The 24,353-nt window shown below is 36.3% G+C and overlaps 1 protein-coding gene across 3 annotated transcripts in view; it reads left to right on the top strand.

Annotated features, from left to right (window-relative positions):
• Nucleotides 1–24,353, top strand: part of SLAIN2 (SLAIN motif family member 2) — an 81,405-nt gene that overhangs the window by 34,627 nt on the left and 22,425 nt on the right. The window contains exons 3-7 of one of the 3 annotated variants that reach the window (XM_012532476.3): nt 5,041–5,205; nt 6,950–7,111; nt 9,899–10,258; nt 12,002–12,139; nt 20,069–20,146. In XM_012532476.3, coding sequence (XP_012387930.1) covers nt 5,041–5,205; nt 6,950–7,111; nt 9,899–10,258; nt 12,002–12,139; nt 20,069–20,146 — 903 coding nt within the window. The remainder of the gene's footprint in view (nt 1–5,040; nt 5,206–6,949; nt 7,112–9,898; nt 10,259–12,001; nt 12,140–20,068; nt 20,147–24,353) is intronic. The other 2 variants (XM_004268289.3, XM_033425484.2) reach the window with 2 other exon arrangements.

The following is a 24,353-nucleotide window of genomic DNA, read 5'->3' as shown; positions in this document are numbered from 1 at the left end:
ACTCTGTCGCTTTGTTGCTATGTGACTCCGCGAATTATTTAACTCCTATAAGCTCAGTTTTCTTATAAGCATGATGAACCCTGTAAGTGTTATTTAAGGATTAAATGATAATGTTGAAAGAGCCTAGCATGTTTTTCTGGCTCATGGTAGTGCTTAGTAAATGTATTCATTTCCCCTCTTTTTTTTTTTTAACTTGACATTTTAAGTTAAACTGCTTTTATGTTCTATTGTTTAATAGCATTCACAAAGCTGACAAAATGTGTCACTCTAATGGCATTTAAATGTAGCATGCCAGTGTGTTAGAAATGTAGGAAAAATATTATTGACTCTTTCTTGGAATTACTCTCAATCTTTTAAAAATATGTTTCAAAAAAAATTAAAAAATTAAAAAAAAGAATATCAGTTTCTGGGAATTCCCTGGGGGTCCGGTGGATAGTACTCAACGCTTTCAGTGCTGGGGCCCTGGTTCAGTCCCTGGTCAGGGAACTAAGATCCTGCAAGCCTCGCAGCGAGGCCAAAAAAAAAAAAAGAATATCAGTTTCCTGGAATGCTCATGTAGTAAAAGATTGATGCATGATTACTAATCCTAAATAGAGTTTTGTTTTGTGTTTACTTGGCAGCCATGTCCTTAAAATTGCTTTTTTTTGGCTTTATTATTGAGGTACGTCCTCTTTTTTAGAGTGTAAGCTGCAAATGGTCAGGGGAAGCAGGGGGGAGCCTACACAGTTAAACTGTCATATAGCAAAGTGTAGTTTGTTGTGGCAGGAACAGTGGTTATTATAAGAAAATAACGTATGGGATGGACATAGGGGAGAAAACCAAAGCTGTTGCACTTCCAAAGTAGCAATTGGAGTGAGTAGCTTTTTGCTTTATTATAACAAAGGCATTAAAGATAGTAGGAGCTTGTAAGAAAAGCTGTTACTCTTGAACCAAAACTAGGTGTAATCAAGTACTGGATCTGCTTAACAGTGTTTAGATTTTGTAGCTGTATGCACAGAGCAATAGCTATAGCTGTATATATTCAAAGAAAAATAATTTGGCTGTTGCAAGTTTGAACCTTGTAGTCCTAAACCTCTCTTTTCCCAAGTTAAAGGGAAGATTGTTTTTTAAATGTATTTTTTTGATAAGGCAAAGCTTCCTAGGAACTTAGCTATTATATTCTAGCACAGCCGTTTTCTACTCCATCATACTCAGCTTCTCTTTAGTGTACCAGCACCTGTTCCTAAGATATTCTTCTCTTGTTTTTTTGATAGCACATTATCTTTTTTACCCTTATTCTCCCTCCGGTTTTCTTTTCAGTCTTCTTTAAAGTTTCTCCCTTCTCTGCCCATCTTTTTGTGTGTGTTTTGGGGGGGAGATAATATTTATATAGCACAAATTTCCCACTTTCACCATTTTTAAATATACAGTTCATACAGTTCAGTGGCATTAAGTACATTCACATTGCCATCACCACTCTCTATCTCCAGAACTTTTTTGTTATCCCATACTAAAATTCTGTACCCATTAAACTTCCCATTCTTCCTGCCTTCCCCCCACCCCCGCCCCATCTGCCCAGGTCTCTCTTTTGCCCCATTTCTCTCTGTTTTGATGATTTCATCCATTCATACTATATCCAGTATCATCTTTATTCAAACTAATCTCCTTTATTTATGCATATTCAATATTTTTTGAGAACCTGTTATGTATCAGGCGTTGGGCAAAGGATAGCGGATACATGATGAAGAAAGACTAACACTGTACCTGCACTCACGGAGTTTGGCATCTAGTAGGGGAAACATGTTAATAAAATAATTTTTATAACTGGTGATATGTAATAAAAGAATGATCTACAGTGCTTTGAGCTTGGAGAAATTAGAATTTTACTTCAGGAAGTAATGTTTGGCCTGAGTCCTAAAGATTCAGGAAAATTTAAGTGGGCTAAAGGGGAAGGCGACAGAGGGAGTAGAGTGTTCCAGGTGGTGAGAACAGCTTGTGCAAAGGCTCTGTGGGAGGCCTTTGGGAGCATATGGGAGGGAGCCTAGTGTACATGAGGAACTGGACATGAGGTCAGAACAATATGTAGGAGCCAGACTCTGCAAGGCCTTAGAGACCATGTTAAAGGTTTTGGACTTTATTCTAATATTCTAAAAGCAATGGGAAGATACTGAAGGGTTTTATTCAAGGGTATGGTATGTGTTGGCAGGAAGAAGAAATGATAGGATTTGCACGTTGATGAGGACATGCTTACCTGTAGTATGGAGAGTAGATTGGAGAGGGCCAAAAGTGAACCGTAGGATGCTTTTGAGGGGGGTTGATGATGATAGCTGCGTAGTGTGTGTTGGGGGGAAAGGGTTGTAGTGGAGATGAAAAGGTGTGAAAGGAAAAAGGAATGAACCAAATATGAGGAAATGAGGGAGAAGAAAGTATCAGCAGTGATTTCTAGCTTTCCAGCTTGTGTAATAGGATGAATGTTGTTATCATTCTGAGATAGAGACCCCAGGAAGAGAATTTGTTTTAGTTCGAAAATCATGAGTTTGGATTTGGACTTGTTGGCTCTGGGGTGCATTTGCCATACCCTCAGGGGAGACATTAAATGGGCAGCATATATGGGACTGAAGCTCATGGAAACTTAGGCCTGGAGATATAAATAATGGATATTTGGGGGAATAGAGATAATAACTAATGTTGTGAGTATGAATGAGATTTCTCAAGAAAAAGAATATGGTTTAGAGTGAGAAGATAAAAGAGTTGAGAACTTGAAATGCTAGTGATTAAATAACCAAATAAAGAGAGACTGCGCTTCAAAGGAAATAGAACAGTAAAGAGATAGGAAGGAATGAACACCCGTATTTCTGCTCAGGTTGATATATTGAGATCATGCTACATACTAAATATGTTTCGTGGTGTCTTGTCTCATGGTGAATATGTAGAAAAATATGTAGAAAACTATACTGACCAACTTACCACACTATCCAACTAAACAGAAAAACTAAACAGAAAGCATGTGTTCCTCCTCCCAAAACCAGTGCTCTGCTTATAGGCAAACCAGAAACTTCAGAAACATCTTATTGTTTTTTCCCTTTAGAAATCCTTACCGGGTTTTTTTTTGTTGTTTTTTTTTTGTTTTTTGCGGTACGCAGGCCTCTCACTGTTGTGGCCTCTCCTGTTGCGGAGCACAGGCTCCAGACGCGCAGGCTCAGCGGCCATGGCTCAACGGGCCCAGCCGCTCCAAGGCATGTGGGATCTTCCCGGACCGGGGCACGAACCCGTGTCCCCTGCATCGGCAGGTGGACTCCCAACCACTGCGCCACCAGGGAAGCCCCGGTTTTTAATATTTATCCTTTTCTTCCTTTTTTTTTTTTTTTGGCCACTTTTATTGCCTAGTTCAGTCTAATCTATTTAACATTAGAATTTCCATCAGTTTTTTTTCCTTAAGCTGATTGGATCATATTACTCTTGCTCAAAAGTCCCCGATGGTGTTATCACTGCTACTGAACAAATTTCAGACTCCTGAGCATAGTATTCCAGGCCTCCTGTGACCTGGCCCCAGCTGGTTGTTCCTGTTTTGTCGCTCACCATGAACTTTACCTTTCTAGATTACTCACTGTTATTCCCTGGACACTCTATGCATTTTCAAGACATGGTTTTAGTTTATGTTATAAACACAGATGAAAACATATACTTTCCCCACTTCCAGTGTCCTACCAAATTATCCTCTCAAGACTGCTCCAGTGCCTCTCCTTCCAAAAAGCCTTACTACCTACTTTCTCTCAGTTGTAATGAATTACTCCTATCTCATCATTTCCATTAGCCTCTTTGCGCCTTTATGATAGTACTCATTTCATTTTGCCTTGAAATCACTGTTTTTTCTGCCTGCACTACTTGGCTTTAGGCCTCTTGAGAAGAAGTACCATGTCACATTTGTGTATTTATTCTGCATAGTACTTTGGTGATGGTCATAAATATGAATAAGCTGTAGATTTTAGAATAGGGTGAAGAAAAGAAAAAATATTTTAAGTATTAATTTTTCTTGTATAAAATTGATATCTTAGCCCTACTTTCATACTATTTTTATAATTTTATATGCATAGCACAAATTTTTCCCCTTTTTTGGCAGAAGTATTCTCCTTGGTCCAGAAAATGGGGTGGGGGGGGTTCTTTTTAAAAAAAGAATTCTTGTATGTTTGACCTTAATCTGGCCTAAATAGTCAGTATTGCTTTATTTTTTCAAAAATCCAAACTTTGGAACGACTATTTTTAAAACTCATTATTTCATAGTTTTTTGTTGTTATTAGCAGTGTGTGTTTGTTATAGAAAAATGAGACAACACAAATACGCTTTTATATTCATTTTATTTTTAAAGGCCATTCAAGGTTGACACAGTTGGAATAAACTTTCCAACAAGATAGAAGTAACTTAATTTAGTAGCTAATAATTTGTTGAGGAGATATTCTTCCTATAGTATTATTTCTGTTTGGTGTGGCTCCTGTTTTATTTGCATAACAAAATTTAAGATAGTGGAAGTATTTTGTTGGGATTATTAATGTGATATATTTCTCTCCACTACTATAGAAATGTTTCTGTGTTTAAACTGAGATAATGACTTACTGAATTTCCTAATTGGAAAAATTTTTTTTTATAAATTTATTTATATTTTTAATTTTTGGCTGTGTTGGGTCTTCGTTGCTGCGCACGGGCTTTCTCTAGTTGGAGCGAGTGGGGCCTACTCTTCATTGCGGTGCGCGGGCTTCTCATTGCAGTGGCTTCTCTTGTTGCAGAGCATGGGCTCTAGGTGCATGGGCTTCAGTAGTTGTGGCACATGGGCTCAGTAGTTGTGGCTCGCAAGCTCTAGAGCACAGGCTCAGTAGTTGTGGCGCACGGGCTTGGTTGCTCTGCAGCATGTGGAATCTTCCCGGACCAGGGCTCGAACCCTTGTCCCCTGCATTGGCAGGCGGATTCTTAACCGCTCTGCCACCAGGGAAGTCCCCCAGTAGGAAAACTTTTGCGATGTTATTAGCCTTTTCTTCAATTTGATTTTTCCCCTTGTCATTAATGCAGCTCTCAAGAGGCAGAATTTGTATAATAATCCTTTCAACTCCATCAGTTACACAAGTCCTTACAGTCCAAATGCCAGTAGCCCATACAGCAGTGGTTTCAATTCTCCGTCCTCAACCCCAGTGCGACCTCCTATAGTCAAACAGCTAATACTTCCTGGAAATTCAGGTAAGGAGAGACGAAATGGAGTAATTAAGAAATGGTTTTTAACTTACTGCCCTGCCTCAGAAAATAACTTACTCATCAGTAGTTCAAGTTCCTTTATTTATGAAACCTCCAACTGGTTAGAGAAGATATCATTGAGGTGCTACTTAGCACCAGGTAGTATGGTACTAGGCACCAGTGATACAGATAAGCCAAGTTACATTCATAAAGTTTTCTTTAGCATGTGTGTAAAAGTTTTTTAATGTGGCTTGAGAAAAATAGCGTCACAGGCTTTATTTTTTTAACCAGTAGATGCTTACTGAGTAGCTTGCTTAGGTTGTAAAAGCTACAGAGTTAAACTCTTCTAATAGGAGTTTTAATAAGCTTTGATATTGTAGTTAAATAATAGTACAAGGCTGTATATGAATGTGCCAAGAGAGTGTTTAGAGCTCTAAATGATATGGGAGAGGGATAGATTGCTATAATTGGGGGAAGAATGTTCTGCTGTGGTTCTGTGACTGAGACTGTTATTCTGTAGCTTACTGTTCTTTAGATTTCACCATTCAGTTACTCTTATTACTGCTATTGGTATGATTAATTATCATAGCTTCCTTAAAAATTAAAGTATTATTAACCACCTCAAACTTTTGACTTGTATACTCCCTAGTCTCATCACTTATTGACCCTGAAGTTTGTTCTGTACGTAGGTTGTTACTTGCTACTTATTTCACCCATGACTGTTGTACTAAAAAGGTTGTATTTGTTTAATATAGAGAATTTTATTCAGGCACTATTTGAGACTGACCTTATAGTACTTTTCCTATCATGTGCACTATGCTCTTCTTGACAACATAAACTGTTTCGTATTCTTCTTGCTCTTTTTATGTGCCATTCGTGTTGGAGCTGGCTCTTATGGTGAAGAATTCTGGAAAACAAGTTTCAAATAAATCTGTATTAGAAATATTAGTGACAGTCCTGGGATTTTTAAAATTCTTCATTAGAAGTTGATGATCTGATGAAAGCATTTCCTTAGGAACAAATTAGTCTTTTGGATATGTATATGCTTTATTCCTCTGACCTGTCTTCTATCCCCCTTTTGGTTTAGTGATAAAATGAGTTTTTTCATCCAGTCATTTTCTTCATCCCATCTTTGTGCTTCACTAGTTAACTTCAGAGAACTCCTTGGATCCCCATTACTAGTTTAGGGAAGGAATTTTGTAAACATGGCATAATGTAGGAGAAATGAGTGTAGTGTTCTTTTTTTGGTTTGTTCCTAAATCTCTAAGGAGTCCTGATTTTCCTCAAATTATAGCTTTCTTGTTTAGGAAAAGTAGGTGCTTTATTCAAGGGAAACGATGGTGGTATTTGCTAGTGACTGAATTTGGGAGGAGAAAACACATCTTAAATTCATCTATTTATAGAGTAGTTTCATTGGCTACCTTGTAAAAGTTGAAATCCTATAGCATGTATTATTGAACATTAATTACTTGCCAGGTACTGTTTTGAAAACTTAATTGTTTCATAAGAATATAGATAAGTTATAGCTATAAGAAAATGTGTTTTGTATTTGTCATTATCTATGAAGGAGTCTCTGTAGCCCTCTTTATACTTAATCAGGACAATTTTTAATTTTAACATTTGGGAATTTTATAAACAGAAAAGGCAGAATAACAATGAACTGAATCCAAAGATATAATATCAAGTTAATTGCAACAGATGTTTATTCAACTTTTGTTTCACTGAAGTTTGAATCATTTTCTTTTTTAAGGTAATTTGAAAAGTTCGTCAGACAGAAATCCTCCACTCAGTCCTCAATCCTCTATAGACAGTGAATTAAGTGCTTCAGAATTAGATGAAGATTCAATTGGATCCAATTATAAGCTAAATGATGTAACTGATGTGCAGATTCTAGCTCGGATGCAGGAAGAAAGTAAGTATTTTAATTGTTAAAGTTGTGGTCTTTCATTACTGTACAATTTTGTTGTTGTTATTAAATATGTCAAAGTGTTGTGGAATAATAACGTAGTAAGAATAGAAATGTTGAAATTTCAGAGGCTTTTTCAACAAGTGGACTGGTTTGTTCATTAACTTGTTTTTAGAATCCATAGTATGTAGAGCAGTTTGCTGTGTGAGGAGCAAAGAAAAACAGGCTATGCTCTGCTTCTGTGACTGGTAATCATACCCTGCATGTTACTCTACACTGTAACTCTGTAGTTATTACTCGGTTGCTCTGTGTTTTCTTAGTGTAGACCAGAGTTTCTCAACTGTTCTTTCATTATTGCCTCCCCAAGGAGCCAATTTAGACATTTTTCCCCCTTTTTACCCACCCCCACTCCCGTTAAATTTTAATACCGTTGATATACTGTATATCTCTTTTTGTACTGTAAGGGCCACAAACTATTATGATATCGAAGATTTTTTTTCACATCCCCCAAATCATTTTTTTTCTCCTTGGGGGCAAATTTTCTTTCTTAGAATGTTTGGTGTAGTCTGTAAAAAAGACCTTCATGGGAAAATCGGGATTGTGACATTAAGTTAAATGAAGCATGTGATGTTGCTTTGCAAAGTGGTCCTTGCAACTTTTTAGGTCACATATACCTTTGAGAATCTGATAAAAGTGTTGTCCCCTGTCATTCCCAAAATATGCATACGCACAAAATTTTTCATACTATTTCAAGGGCTCATTAGTGCCCTCTCATCTGAATGTAAGATGTTGGTGATAGTATTATTCTTGCCTGTATATTTTATTGTATGATGCCATAGGCTTAACTGTGAAGGAAGCAGTCTCTCTAACCTTCATAATGAAAAGATCCTTGAAACACAGATTTCAGAGTCTTGACAGTTGGCTGAGGTAATGGAGCAATGCTATAGTTTAGTTCAAAATTTTTCTGTTTAGGTCCTTTCTTTTATGTAAATATGTAGTAAGTTTTATCAAGCTATAACATTTATTAAGAAACTGCAATGTTTCTCACTCTGCTAATTCTTGTCTCATTTTCACACATCTTCCCTTAGAAAGATAGAAAGCTTTGGTGCTTGTTTTATCTATCTTTAGCCCTAGAAACTAATAACATTTTACCCTTTTCTTCTGTAACTTTGTGTATGTAACTCCTCACTGGGAGTATGGTATTGTCAGCTAGTGAGGGGTTACTTATTATCATGGATGTGAAAAAAGAATAAAGAATGCTGTGTAACTACCAGTTAGAATAAACTCACTCATTTCTTCTTTGAATCCTGACTTTTTAGACTGCAGTATTTTGTTAGAAATTCAACCAGCTATTTGCTGTAGTTTTCATATTGTGTGTTGGTAATGCATAATAGAAATTTTAGTCTTACTTGAAAAATCCTTTCTAAGCTATTCACACGCACAAATATTTCTTTTCCTGGTGAATTTTTTAAAAAATAAAACAAAAAATGCTGAAAATGTGTATGATTCCTCCTTGAAAACACCAGCTTTTTTTTTTTTTTTTTTTTTTTTTTTTAAGAGAGAATGATTTTCCTTTTTACAACATTGTTTCTCCCATTCTTTGGTAACAAAAATGAAGAGTAACAGATTTGGGCGTTTGCCTGGTTAAGCTCCCTCATTTTTAAAATGAGAAACACACAATCCCATAGTGGTTGTGACTTCCCTAAGACCCCCTTGTTAATGGAGAACCTGCATTGGGATCTGGATTTTTCTTTTTTAAAACACCGCTCTTCTCACTGGTCTGTCATCTTTTGCTAGGTGACTTTAGTGCCATGTTTGCTATAACATGACACTAAGTAATTTGTTGGTTACTACAGTAGTCCCCAAACCTGACCAAAGGGCTAGACGGGCCCTAGGAATCTAGTTTTACAGGTACCTTGGTGTGATTCTCATCCACTACTTTGGGGAACCATGTTGATATCACTTTCTGTGAATGAATATATAACTTAAAAGTTTGATAATTCTCTAGAACAGATCTTTTGGGCTAAACTGCCAATAATTAGCTGGACTTCCTCAAAATGTTATCTAAATTCCATACATTTTTTCAATTGTAATTTTTTTCTCGTTGAATATCTATCAGCATTTGTTTTTATTCTAGAAGGTTTTATACTATTTGAAGGGCTCCTAAGGTTGCTTGTGTATTTCTGGAGGTATCAATATAATTAAGGGACTCCTTTGAAAATTCTTACTTGATGGCTTAGAATTTATCTTGTTTTATTGAAGTCTCTTAGGTTATGAAACAACTGAAATTATGTTTGTGTCCAAGTATTGAATTCCTAAGAGTGGGATAGAAGTTTCCTTCATCATCTTCTTGAGTAAGATTAATGCAAGGATTCAGTATCCAGGGAGTATATTTACTCACTGATGTATTCTTTACACTGGTTGGGCAGTAATTGTTTTCCTTCAGTATTCCTTTAACGTTAATCTCAAATTTGGATTACTGTCTTTTGGAGTAGAAATATTTTTAAATTTATTGTTCTATTTTTAATATAGATTTCAGATTCAAGAAGAAATGTTGAAATTGGGCAAAAATTTATGAATTTCATTTAATTTAAAAATAGCCTTTTAGATGTGGTATATGCATCCTTATGTGTGGGAAAGTCTAAGGTGAATCAAGTGAAAGGGAGTTTTCCTTTACACGTTATACCCTATTTGAATTTCTCAATGATAATCTTTTGCTTTTAAACCTTAAAAAATATTTAAATGTTTAAAAATAAAACTAAAGAAATAAAATAACACATTCATTATTGTCAGGTCTCCGGCAAGAATATGCAGCCACCGCGTCTCGGCGCAGTTCTGGTTCATCTTGCAATTCTACAAGACGGGGTACTTTTAGTGATCAGGAACTTGATGCACAAAGTTTAGATGATGAAGATGACAATATGCATCATGCAGTATACCCTGCTGTTAACAGGTTTTCACCATCACCACGCAATTCACCTCGACCATCACCTAAGCAGTCACCCCGAAATTCACCTCGTTCTCGATCTCCTGCTCGGGGAATAGAATATAGTAGAGTGTCCCCACAGCCTATGATTAGCCGCTTACAGCAACCTCGCCTTTCCCTTCAAGGCCATCCCACAGATTTACAGACAACCAGTGTTAAAAATGAAGGTAACTATAATGTCTGGAAAAACTTTGTCCTTCAGGGCTTCCCTGGTGGCCCAGTGGTTGAGAGTCCGCCAGCCGATGCTGCTGATGCAGGGGACGTGGGTTCGTGCCGCGGTCTGGAAAGATCCCACGTGCCGCGGAGCAGCTGGGCCCGTTGAGCCATGGCCGCTGAGCCTGCGCGTCCGGAGCCTGTGCTCCGCAACGGGAGAGGCCACAACAGTGAGAGGCCCGCGTACCGCAAAAAAAAAAAAAAAAAAAAATTTGTCCTTCATATTCCAGTATGAAAGTAACAGTTTTTACCAAGGTTCTGTATTTTAGAAAGTAGATCAACAATTTAGACAGTTTATTGTTTTATTAATACTGAGTCAGGGACTTCCCTGGTGGCACAGTGGTTAAGAATCCGCCTGCCAATGGAGGGGACGTGGGTTTGCGCCCTGGTCTGGGAAGATCCCACATGCCATGGAGCAACTAAGCCCGTGCGCCACAACTACTGAGCCTGTGCTCTAGAGTCCCCGAGCCACAACTACTGAGCCTGCGAGCCACAGCTACTGAAGCCCACGAGCCTAGGGCCCGTGCTCCATCACAGGAGGAGCCACCACAATGAGAAGCCTGTGCACCGCAAGGAAGAGTAGCCCCCGCTTGCCGCAACTAGAAAAAGCCCACGCGCAGCAGCGAAGACCCAACGCAGCCAAAAATAAATACAATAAAATAAATTTATTTTAAAAATACTGAGTCAATGCAAAAATAAAGGAAGAAGTGAATTTAATTTTGCTTGATTATGTTAGTTTTGCTTTGTTATACTCATGAAGTGATCTGTGTATAGATTTTTTTTTTTAATTTATTTTTGGCTGCATTGGATCTTTGTTGCTCCGCGCAGGCTTTCTCTAGTTGTGGCGAGCGGGGGCTGCTCTTCGTTGCAGTGTGCGTGCTCCTCATTGTGGTGGCTTCTCTTGTTGCGGAGCATGGGCTCTAGGCACGCGGGCCTCAGTACTTGCAGCATATGGGCTCAGTAGTTGTGGCTCGAGGGCTCTAGAGCACAGACTCAGTAGTTGTGGCGCACGGGCTTAGTTGCTCTGTGGCATGTGGGATCTTCCCGGAACAGGGAATCAAACCCATGTCTCCTGCATTGGCAGGAGGATTCTTAACCACTGAGCCACCAAGGAAGTCCCTGTGTATAGATTTTGATTTAAGTAATTTATGGTTCTTTTTAACAGTTCTACCCATTTATAGAAACTGTATTGTTTATTTTTATAAGACGTGTACTTCCTGTTAGCTCTTCTAAAATATGCATAACACTTAAATAAAGAATTTTATTTTTTTTAAATTTATTTATTTTATTTAATTTTTATTTTTGGCTGTGTTGGGTCTTTGTTGCTGTAGGCGGGCTTTCTCTAGTTGCGGCAAGCAGGGGCTACTCTTCGTTGCGCTACTCAGGCTTCTCATTGCGGTGGCTTCTCTTGTTGCAGAGCACGGGCTCTAGGTGCATGGGCTCAGTAGTTGTGTCTTGCAGGCTCTAGAGCACAGGCTCAGTAGTTGTGGGGCACAGGCTTAGTTGCTCCATGGCATGTGGGATCTTCCCAGACCAGGGCTCAAACCTGTGTTCCCTGCATTGGCAGGTGAATTCTTAACCACTGCACTACAGAGAGGCCCAAGAATTTGATTTTTGAATGTTAATTAACATTTTAATTTTCTTCATCGGAAAGAATGTTTTGATTTTTTCTTTTAATTAAATTTCTGTTGTCATAGAAAAACTAAGACGCAGTCTTCCAAACCTATCCCGAACATCCAGTACACAAGTTGACTCAGTGAAAAGCAGCAGAAGTGACTCAAATTTTCAAGTGCCAAATGGAGGAATACCTCGCATGCAGCCTCAGGCTTCAGCCAGTAAGTATCTTTTATGTATCAGTTATTTAAAGATAAATGAAAATTGTAGATTTTAATTTTGTGCTGAATAGCTGTATTAAACTATAGTAAAATGTAGTGATTATCAATTGCTATAAGATGATCATAGCTATATTAAAATTTAAAATTTGTCCCTATGAAATACCCAATTGTATCAATACTTAAATCTGTATGAAACTGTGGTCTCTCTAGAATTCTAAAATAAGCATGTTCTAGCTGTTTAATGTATAAATATATATGCCTTAAAAATCTTATATTCTGCAATACTGCACATTAAAAATGACAGGATTTTGGGGGGAAATAGTCCTGAAGCAGACCACTTAAAACCCAAGGAGTTTTCTTTTTTTTTTTTTTTTTTTTTTTTTGCGGTACGCAGGCCTCTCACTGTTGTGGCCTCTCCCGCTGTGGAGCACAGGTTCCGGACGCGCGCTCAGCGGCCATGGCTCACGGGCCCAGCCGCTCCGCGGCATGTGGGATCTTCCCAAACCGGGACACGAACCCGTGTCCCCTGCATTGGCAGGCGGACTCTCAACCACTGCGCCACCAGGGAAGCCCCCAAGGAGCTTTCTTACTAGAACATTAATAAAAACAATAATGATCCCATGAAAATAATAGCACAATTAAAGGCATGTTAAATTCTTAATAAATAAAATAAATACTCCAGCAAATGTAGAATTTCATTTTTAAAAAAAGTTGAAGGTAACCTGATGGAAAGGAACGTTGAGACCGTTGAATTAAGGAGACATATGCACCATAAACAAAGATCAGATAATCATGCAGAAGGAACTTCTAAGACAAAGTGGCCAAACTGAGCTAAGAAGTGATGTGGGAGTAGATGGCACTCTGTACTTTACAGAGAGACTAAAACAGAATTGAATACTTTCCAAAAAGTATTGCGTATTAAGTAGGGTAGATATGAGCATGCAGTCAAACCAGTTTTAAACAACTATCAGAGTTATTTCTACAATCTTAGAAATGCTCAATATGCATGCCTTCTATCCCACAGTTCACATCAGTTTTGTAGTTTGATTCATTCAGTTCCTTTGTAGCATGTTTACTGTCAGTGGTTGAAGTGGTCACTGTGATGTGTTCCTTCATTTCCTCAAAGCTGTGACAAAGAAGTGATACAGACATGAGGTTATTGACTGTCCATTTATAACTTGTGTATTGAGTAACACAACTTTGAAAGCATTCAACTCTTTTTAAATCCCCTTGCACTCTTCCTTGGCTCTATTGTGTTTAGCTGACTTTGTGTAGTTTGTATTAAGCTGCTGTTACTTGGTGGCTCAAAAATCCAGTCCAGAAAAAAATACATTTGAACCAAAATGACCTTTGTGATATATTGATAAATTTTCCCTATTTACAAATTGCATATGATATTATTTTTATTATAGAACTCACATTGTACGGTACCAAACATTCATAATTCTGTTTAATCCTCTGAACAATTCTATGAAGTAGGTTCAATTACTGACACATTTTACATATTAGGAAATTGAAGCTTTGAAAGGTTACATAAGTTATCTATGATCATACCATACAGCTTATAAGTAGCAAGTTAGGATTCAGACCCATGTTGATCCTGATTGAAAGCCAAAGCCCATTTAGAGAGATTTGTCACATCAGTGGTTTAGTACTAAGACATAAAAATTATCCAGAAATATTATCTTTTTTTTTCTAAGATAAACTCTAAAATTTAAGGCGTTGTAGAAAACTGATACCTAGAGATTTGGGTACCTCATTTTTTTAGATAGAGGTGTGCAAAAACATGTTTTTATATCACATTAAATTTTAAACACGCAGACCATGTGAACTGTGTGTTTAAGAGTGCCGTTATGGTACTCATGTGGTACTCATAAATGGTGTAGAAAATAGAGATTCACAAAATTTAAAAAATGAAAGTAAAGATACAGTTTGAACTCTAAGTTATTGCTGAAGTGGTGAGTGATAGGTTTTGTGCCTTTAAACCTGCAAATTAAGTTAATTTGATTTAATAATATCCTGTTTCTGGGGTTTTCTTCCCTCTTGGGAAGAGCAATCCACAGTGTTAATAAAACAGGAAAGAAACTTTTATATCGTTAAGAATATTAAGTAACAAAACTCATGTATATTATAAGCTACACTTTTACAGTCTATGCACAGATAATCCAAAACACCATTTTCACTTGGCTTTCAGAGGTGCTTTAATACTTAGTTTGAAATTGTTAAATTCTGAATTTCTCAAATCTTTCCATGACATATTTTCAGACAGCTTCCCAGCTCTTTGATGAAACCAGCTATATCTATATCCTTTTTACCTCATTCCATTATTGTCAGTACCAAATCTTTACTCAGATTTGTTCCCTCATGCCCTCATACATGCTGTTTGTTTATTTAAACTATTCTAGCATCTTAAAGCTGTATGGAAATGAAAAATAACTCTTTACAAAAAGAGAAGGAACAATAAAAGATTGAGAACCTAGGATAAAAATGTTAATAAAAAAAGAATATATTGACCATATCTTAAACTTTATGATAACTACTCACCTTCTCTAGTGGTAGAATTACCATTGTATAATCAACTGCTGATTCCCTAGAATTTTTTTTTCCTGTAGGTAAATTATTTTTTTCTTTTTCCCCAGAAGTGGATTATTAAGGAAAATACATAAAGAAACATAATGAGATTCTAATCACTAATTTACTTTTAAGTGGGATATATGTATACTGTTTCATAGTCGTATTTCAATATTTGAATAATGTATAGGCAGAAGAAAAAGTAAGGTACCATCCTATTTTAAAAATTGCATATACTTGTTTATTTTTATATATGTAGCTGTAGTGAAGTTTATTTATGATGAAAATGTCACAAATATTTATTTTAGTATAGAATCACACTACTCACAAAAACGTATTTGGAAAGTAGTAAATCCAGAATATTGGCAGGTTAAAATTAATAAAGTTTATTTTATAAAAATATTTAAAACTTGAGAGTTCCTTGGAGGTCCAGTAATTAGGACTTGGGCTTTCACTGCCGTGGCCCCAGGTTCAGTCCCTGGTTGGGGAACTAAGATAACAGAAGCCGTGCGGCACGGCCCAAAAAAAAGAAAAAAAAATTTAAAACATTTTGTTTAAAGTTAATATATTATAAAGCAAAATAAAGTGTTACCTATTTTTCTGAAAATTTTACATATATCTTTGATACATAATATATATGTGTGTTTTAACTAGTGTGTGTATATAGGTGTACTGTTTTCATAATAGCCTTTTTATTTTGATATATAATTATGTACAGATATTACAATGGCAAGTTTTATATATGAATTAGCATTTTAAATATTTTATATAAACCAAGTTTATATATTTGCTGCATTTTATTTTCTTACAAGTATTTTTCCAGCTCTTAAGTGGTAAAGCTTTGGTTCTTACTTGCTGGTCTGCATGAACCTAACTTTGCAAGGTTGCTTTATTTCCACCTAAGGGACCACTTCTTTTGCCTTGTTACTATGCCAATCACTATTTTTATATGCTTATTTGCTATGGCTGCATTATTGTGGATGTTGGCATTCAAATATGAATATTATGAGAGTTCTAATATATTTTCATTTTGATAGCTATTACCAATTCTTGACTTTTATATTTGGAAAATATGAGTAACTTAAAAAGTTTAAGAAAACCAGAGCATTGCAGAGGTCATGGATACATGTAATTTTCTCAGATTCTCCAGTTAAAGGAAGGAATGTTTCTCATCGACAGTTTTTCAAAAGACTAGTGCTTGCTTTCTAAGACCACTGGAGCACAGGTTTAATAGAAAGTTTAATTTTCAGAAAAATATAGGAATTACTGGTTCAGAAATAAGAGAAGAGAGAAAAACCCAAGGCAATCTGCTGGTTTTATAAAAAGTAGTATGAGTTTACTTTCACATGTATTGTCCCATTTGAACCTCACAACATCTCATTTTTCATTTTTATAGAGAGGGAGAAAGATCCATATAAATTATATGTACAATGTCAAGTAAATAGAAAAGTGGCAAAACCAAGCCAAATTACTCCCTCTTCTCAACTCCTCCATGAGTCTCCTGATTTCCTCCCAATCATTGTTTGGATTACATCATGCTGACCTAATTTCAAATGAGGAGGCATCTTGGAAAATATTCTTGGATGACTCTACTGGAGCATGATTTCAGACTGAACTATAAATACTTTGTGAATTACCACAAGAGTAAAATAAGTCATTGTAATATTTATCCACTTGCTTGCTTACATTTAACTAAATGGAAGAATATATTTGAATAGGATACAGAGTATACTCCCAAAGAAGAGATGTATAGGATCAGTATTGTACTCTGGACCTCTCACTGAAGAGGAAGTGTCCAGGGCAGTTGTCAGCTTATACATAGGCCAGACTGCACTTAGGCTCATGGGGAAGGAATTCTCATCCAGATTTCACTTGTGACCAAAACACTAAAAGGTTACACTCAAATTTTATATAATTATGAAATATAAATTGAAATAAATAAGTCATGATAAATCTGTGTAATTGGCTAATGTACAAATGAGTGAGATACTTGTAGAACTCCTGTTTAAGGGTAAGTAGTGTAATGATGTTGTCAGTTATCACGAAGAGATTTTATAAATGTAGTTTTTCTGACCTTTACTTCTGGAAATGTTGATTGAATACATCTGGGATGGGGACCCAGAATCTATTTTTTAGAAGTGTCTTAGCTGACTCTGGCATATTTAAGTTTGAGAACCACTCAATTGGACCTCAGCTGTGGAGGATCTCGAATATTTAGTTTGAATCTCTGGATTTTATCCAGTACTCAGTCACTTATGTGTTTCTTAATTATTCAACAGATATTTATTGGGTGTATATGTTCCAAGCACTGGGAATATAAATGTGAAAGAGACAGCTCATGCCCTCCAAAAGAGGAAGTGATAGGCAGGAAGTGATGTGGGAACAGGAGAGGCATTACACAGCAGGTATGAAGAGGTTTTCAGGAAAGGTATTGAAAGATGTCTCAGCCAACTCTGGAGGAGTTGTCACACGAGGAAAGGAAGTATAAGTTTTCCAAACAGTGGGACCAGTAATGAAGTCTTAAGAATGGCACCCTGATTATAGTGGTTTTGTTTGACTAAAGTGTGGGTCACAGGATGGTTAGTTGGTGCAGTGACCAAGGACGAGAGATGTAGGTAGGGGTTAGATTGTGGGAGCTTTTAAATATCATGTTGGGAATTCCCCGGCGGTCCAGTGGTTAAGACTGCACGCTTTCATTGCCGAGGGTGAGGGTTCGATCCCTGGTCAGGGAACTAAGATCCCACGAGCCGCGCGGTGCAGCCAAAAAAATAAATGAATCAAATAAATTTCATATTAAGGAGTTTAGATTTCATCTTATAAGCATGGCGAGCCATCATAGGCTTTTAATCAGGGTTACTTCTTAAGAAACTCAGTCTGGTAGCAATGTGGAGAATGGATTAAAGTTCTAGAAGGATTTGGAGACTTTCAGTTTAACTACTATAATTTATCTTTAAAAAGTGATTTTGGGGACTTCTCTGGCGGTCCAGTGGTTAGGACTTGACACTTTCACTGCCTGGGCCTGGGTTTGATCCCGGTTGGGGAACTAAGATCCCGCAAGCTGTGCGGACAAAATAAATAAATAAAAAGTGGTTTCGTCATTAGAAAACAGATCAAATTACGATTGATAATTCAGATTAAAATTTAGTTTTTGTTCTTATTTGAGTAACATTATGTGACTTTGTGGTATCTCATGAAGATCATTCATTTCATTCCATCTGTATCAGGCAAATTTAGAGTATACTGCCTGATCCTATTTGCTATAAACAGGATCCTATCTGATTCTTTGACTTATTGTTGGACAGTTTTCACTTGTCTGTAGATGCTGTTCTTGTGGCATCACCCATGAAACTTGAGGGATAAATAAGGTCCATTGGAGTTATTGTAGCTATTAATTTAAATAAGATCTTTCCAGGACAGTTGATTAGAGGTGATATGTTAAACCCTCGTTTAAAAAATTATAATAGTTAATAGATACTGTGGATTGCCAGTGTATGTACAGTTGGTTACCTTTTGCCCTCATTTACTCCACTCCAATCACCATGGCCTACTTCTGTTCTTCAAATATAGCAGGCACACTCTTACCTCAGGTCCTTACTGCTGCTTTTCCTTCCATATCGAATGCATTCCCCTGATATCTGTATGGCTCACTTCCTCTCTTCCTTCAGATCTTTGGGCAAATGTCATCTCAGGGAGATATTTCCTGATGACTCTATTTGTAATTGCAACTTAAATTTCCTACTTCTTGTCCCCCTTTCCTACTTAATATTCTCCTTAGCAGCTATCACCATCTTGCAGGCCATATATTTTACTCTTTGTTTATTGTTTCCCCTTCCCTAAAATCTTAGTTACATGAAAGTAGGAACTTTGTCTATCTAGCTGGATACTGAATCCATTGTTCCTAAAACAGTGCCTCTAATAAAGTAGATAATTACTTGAAAGAATGAAAGAAAGCAGGAATGAATGAATGAGTGAATGAATGAAAATATGAATGGTTGAAAGCATGTATGAATAAATATGTAAATGAAGAATATTCAATGACGATAGCATCCTATATTTCTGTGGGATAGATATGAGGTAATGCATTATAAAATTGGTGTTTTTTAGGTTTGGAGAATTTTTTGCTTGTCTGCCTGGCAATATATTTAACTTAAACTGGCATACAATATTGTTTAGCAGCAGTAATGTGTTGTAGTAAGTGTTACAGAAATTGAAATCAAATGCATTTGGTACTTTTTAAAAATGTTTACTATTAGACAGTGAGAAAATCCTATCAGCATTGATACGGTTAAGCAATAGAGGGAAAGAAAAATTCTCCTTAATTCTTTTTGGTGATATATCAAGTAATCCATTTATCAACCCAATGATTGTTTAAACTCTGGCCAGATTTATGGTTTGAGATCTCTTTTTGGGGGCGGGTTGGGGGCGTTGCATATAAATCCTAGAGGTATATGAAGTCTGACTTTCAAATGGGTAGAATGACATTTTAGAGCCACTTAAATAGGTGACTGCACTGGTACATGTGGGAATCATCAGTTCATTGGAGCCAAAGAGATTTAACTCCAGATGGCTCTGAACTGCTGCTTAATTGCCGGTTATGAGAGTTTCGCTGCAGTTAATAGATTAGGAGTTCCAAAGAAAGCTTAGAACTCCTCATTGATCACTTTAAAAACCAGATGCTCTGACTCTTCCAAATCCCTCAACCCCAACACATACACACCCCTGCCCACCCCGTATGCATGTGTGCATAGTCCAGATATGTTGCTACCCAAAGTCTAAAGTGCAATTAGTTGAATTCTACGGCAAGATGATGTTGAACATATTAAAGCAACTAGATTGTTTACTCCCTTGAGGACCTGCCTGGTTCTGAGTTTTCTTCTCCTTTTTGAGTATGGGGATTACTATTTCATGTTAGGACAGTTCATCTAACAATAACTGCTTTGCCAAAGTCTGCTTTTTGCGCTGAACAAGTACTACGTTTATTTTTTTTTCTGTACTGTGTGCTTGCGTTCATCACTTTACTTATTAGCTTTGTATTCTTTGCATCCTGTAGCATGTTTGCTGGTGGTTTGTTTTCTCTTTGATATTTTGATTGGTTTACATATTATAGATTTTCTCATCTATAAGAAATAATTTTGGAAAGTATGCACTTTGCACTAAGGTTTCCATTCCCTTTCTTTTCCAACTTAATGCACTAAGCATCACTTTAAGATTCCTCTGCTTCTAGGATTCTAACATAGTTTCACTTTATCTGTTCCTTGATAAATTTTCAAGTTTGTATTAAAATATTCAAGTTTACAGAAGCTATAGTCTTTATCTTGTCCTTCCAGGCAAATATTACAGTTCCTTATTTTTCAACAGCTTCGCAAAGGCTGAAAAATTTGCCTCGTACTTCCCTCAAAGCCAAACAGTTGCTTCAAACTTCATCTACAAAAAGAGGTAACTACAGCCTCTTACTAAGTTTTAAATTTCAGCAAATGGTCAAGTTAGTTAAATCTTTTACCTTTTGGCATACTGAGTCAGTGATGTCTATAAGGCACATTTTAGTCTTTTTTTTTAATACTAAAATAATGTGTATTCATTCTCTGTTACTTGGATAAATCCAGAAGAAACTCATTTTCTACAGAGGTATGTATTGGGTTGCAATTCTAAAAGGCATAAGTGATATATAGCATTTAATATTAGAGAATTTATCGTTTTTCTTACCTAAAACTGAAGGTTATTGTTTTAACTTTGTTAGGTAAACTAATAAATGCTTTAAAATGAACCAAATGCCAGACATTCTGTATGTTATGTTTTTTCTTCTGTCTTTGGTTTTTGGATTTACTTATCTGTAGGATGAAACAAGCATGTTTTCATATTAGAAATTGATTGACGTTAAAGCAGAGTTGTTAACTGATGATGTTTGGAATATTCATGGAATGGTAGCTTTTGTAAGAACTGACAGCTGAAGAAATATATGAAGGTTGACATCAAAGTTATCATGTTGGTTTCAAGAGATTGGATGTATGGACAGCTAGGAAGAAGTAGAATTGGGAGAAACACTGTGGGATTAGATAGACCAGCAGTAATAAGAATGAATAGAAGCCTCAGAGGAAGTGGTACAGAACAAATATAGGCAAGGAGGAAAAATATTTCCCCTATCCAGGACATGTAGATTTCCTGGTAGCTTCAGAACTCAATAAATAACAAAGATATATATAAGAAGGATAAAACACTAACAGGACATTATATGGAAAGAGGAGGCTTGGGATTTGATTTGTTGAAAAAATGATTTAGTTAATATGGTTATAAAAGTACTGAAATAGGTACTTTAGCAAGTTCACTAATGCAGATGTTTTAGCAATGATTTGGTGGATTAAGTATAATTTAAGGAAATAGTTTTAGATATTAGAATCCAAAGAAAAGAGAATAGTCAAATAGAAAAGTAGAATGTTGGAATGTTTGTGTTTTGGATGTCAGGGGCTGGTTATAGGCCTCCAGTAGGGGTCTGTTTTGGTGCCACTGTCAGAAATAATAACAGACTGAATAGATTACGCTCTTTTGATAGAGAAGAAGGTGATTTATTAAGGATCATTTTAGAAACGGTTCTTAAATTATTTGAGGACCTTAAACCTCTTTTTTGAGATTTCCAGATACTTTTGAGTACTTCTAGGTGTAGAAGGTAGGTGAAAACAGATGATTATAAAAGGATTGTAGTATCTATACCAGGGCAAGAGAGGATTTTAAGTTTATATAAATTTTATTTTTTGTATGCCTCTATAAGCTGCTTCATAATGTTTTTTGGCATTAGGTACGCTTATATAATTTAAAAATTTTACTTGAAGATTTTACGTTGCTATTTATTAGATCGAGAAGATCATAACTTCTGGCTGATTTTTTTTGTGGGGGTGGGGGACGCCTGTGGAGGTTACATTATTTTTGTGATTCTGAACTACCAAACTGCCTGCCCTCTGTGATAAGATAACAGGAAAACCCAGTCTCATAATTCCTGGTACCTCTAGCTGTCTAGATGACATGGTAAAGAAAGAGAAGTTTGTGCGTGTGCATGTTTGATTTTTTTGTTCCTTTTTGTTTCATTTTGTTTAATCTCTCATTTATCTTAATCCAGACTCCCTTATTTTCTGGTCAGTACTGTGGCTTGGTGATGATCATTTTATACTATAAGTTCTAAACCAATTGAAAAAGGAACAATATATGATAGGATTTAAAATACTAGTTTAATTACTGGTAAAGCTGAGCTGGAGAATATCTCTTGGATCCAAGGTCAAAATGGATTTTCTAATTTACCCTCATGTCTAGACTTTGAGAGAGAGGAGTCTGCATTGGACTGTGGGATTCTCTGCTCTTGTAGGGATGTGAAGCAGACAGGATTCAGACACCACGTTTTCATAGGTACCTTTGAACATTAATCCCATCCAGTAGAGAAACATGGACTAGATAGTAAATTGCCACATAAATAAGTTGTTCCTCTTCCTGGGGATGAGCCTATAACATTTTCTAGAAAGCTGATTTACTTATTTTAAGGGCTCACAGAATCATGGGAAGAGGAAGAAGATGGTTTCCTTAACTATTGGAAAAATGGTCACTTTGATTTTAATTGCATTTAGTAGTAGCTGGAGTTTGAATATGGGAAGGGAAGTAAAACTGTGTTGCCTGGCACAAAGAAACACTCCATAAACATTTCTTGATGAACACAGTCATGCCACTAACTCAGGAAGGGCTGGACACATCCCTCTTTGCGTTTTCTTCTTGCAAAGCTTTTGTGTTTCTTCAGCCCACTTTTCTCTTTGAGGGAAAGAACGCATTGTGTTTTTTTAAGACTTCGTAGAAGTGACTGCTTAAACTGCTTTGATAAAGATATATTTTATTTATCTCCAGTTGCTGGGAACTCAGTCAAGTAGAGATAAACAGGGTAGAAACCTCAACAAGTCAGGGGAAGAAAATGAAGACTAATTAGAGAAGTGAATGTAGAGATAAGGACAAATTTGAATGTACAAACATACTTTTATTTAGAAGGAAAGAAACAACTAAGGAGGAGTTCATGATGGTAGTTGTCTAATACTGCTTTAATTTTCTAATTCACTATATTTTGAGATATTTAAGGTGACATAAGCAATATTTATAAGAGGCCTTATTGATATGAACCCAGGAATTTTGTCATTACCCTGGATCCGAAATTTTAAATTTCGTGTTCCCTTTTCTATCAACTAACACATATTGAATCTGAAGCATGAACAAGATACATGCATTACATTCTTTTCACTTTTTTTCCTCTGTTCTAGCCCCTCTTTACTTTTTCTTCTGTTAAAAGTTGTGATCAAAGCCAGCCTCTGCCATAAACAGTTTTTAGATACAGTTAAAATTGAAGGAGTTGCTCTCCCTCCCATGACTGTTACATACAATTGGGAGAAGGAAAGGAGAGAGCATGGGGGCTGTTCTTGGGGCTCCCTCCAAACACACAAATTTCTGTTAGATCATTTCATGCTGTCTTTGTAATGATACTTGAATAGATTTTACTTATATTTAGACTTGCTAAGGCTTTTATGATTTTCTAAGATTCTTTTTTCCTCTTTAGTTAAATCTTGACTACATCTATCAATTTCCTTTGCTGAGAAAGTCCTAGATCAAAATTTCCACCTCTCTGAAATTTGTGCCTTGATTTTCCTGATTAAATAGGACTGCATTTTAAAATATTAAAAGCCTTTAACAGTCTGTGGTTTTAAAAGATCACCTGATTCCAATTAACCCTCATTATATTTTTATTCCTCCCTAACTCCCAAGTTTATAGACAAGGCAAAATGCTGCTACCATTAGAGGAGGAAACATTTTTTACAATAGTAAAACTACAGCTTAGTGCACCTCTTCATATACTGTAGTTTTCCTCAGTTTATACTTTAACCTTATTAAAGCATTTCTCTCCATATCTGGAGATTGTAGAACTTTTTGACTTGTCCTTTCATAAACTGTAGTACATTTATCTAAGAATATAAGGATTAATAAATTTAAAAGGATTTCTAATTTATAAATCTATTTTTTAATCTTTGTTATTTTAAAATATAGCACAAATTCAGAAAACCATATAATACATAGAAAGCTTAATGAATTCCTATAAGGTGACCCCCTTGTAACTACCATTCATATCAGGAGACTAGAACTTACTACCTCAGATACTCTATACCCATCTGCTTCCAAACACAATCCTCTCTTGACCCCCTCTCCCAAGAATAGCCATTCTTCCAGATTTTTACAGCGATCACTTCCTTACTTTTCTGTATAATTTTTATCATCCAAGTAATGAAATTATAGTTTTGCCTCTTTAATATATGTCTTTTTTAAGTTTCTCTTAATTTATAGTTTTCCTCCAACTCTTTACTCCCCCTTGTTGTTTGAAGAAACCACCAAATCACTTGTCCTGTGGATGTTCACACAGACTGGATTTTCCATGGTGTCATTTATCAGGTTCCTCTGTATTTCCTATAAATTGTTAGTTATCCACATGCTTAATTAGATTCAGTTGTTATTTTTGGCAAGACTGCTATATAGGTGGTGGTACGTCTTGGCGTTGCCTGTTTCATATGATATTAGCAGGCATTGATGCATAATGCCTATATCCTTACTTTATTAGGAATTGCAGAATTGGGTT

The sequence above is a fragment of the Orcinus orca genome, chromosome 4 (genome assembly GCF_937001465.1).
Source record: "Orcinus orca chromosome 4, mOrcOrc1.1, whole genome shotgun sequence".
NCBI lineage: Eukaryota > Metazoa > Chordata > Mammalia > Artiodactyla > Delphinidae > Orcinus > Orcinus orca.
Note: the sequence above shows the minus strand (reverse complement) of the source record. Positions and strands in the feature narration are given on the sequence as shown.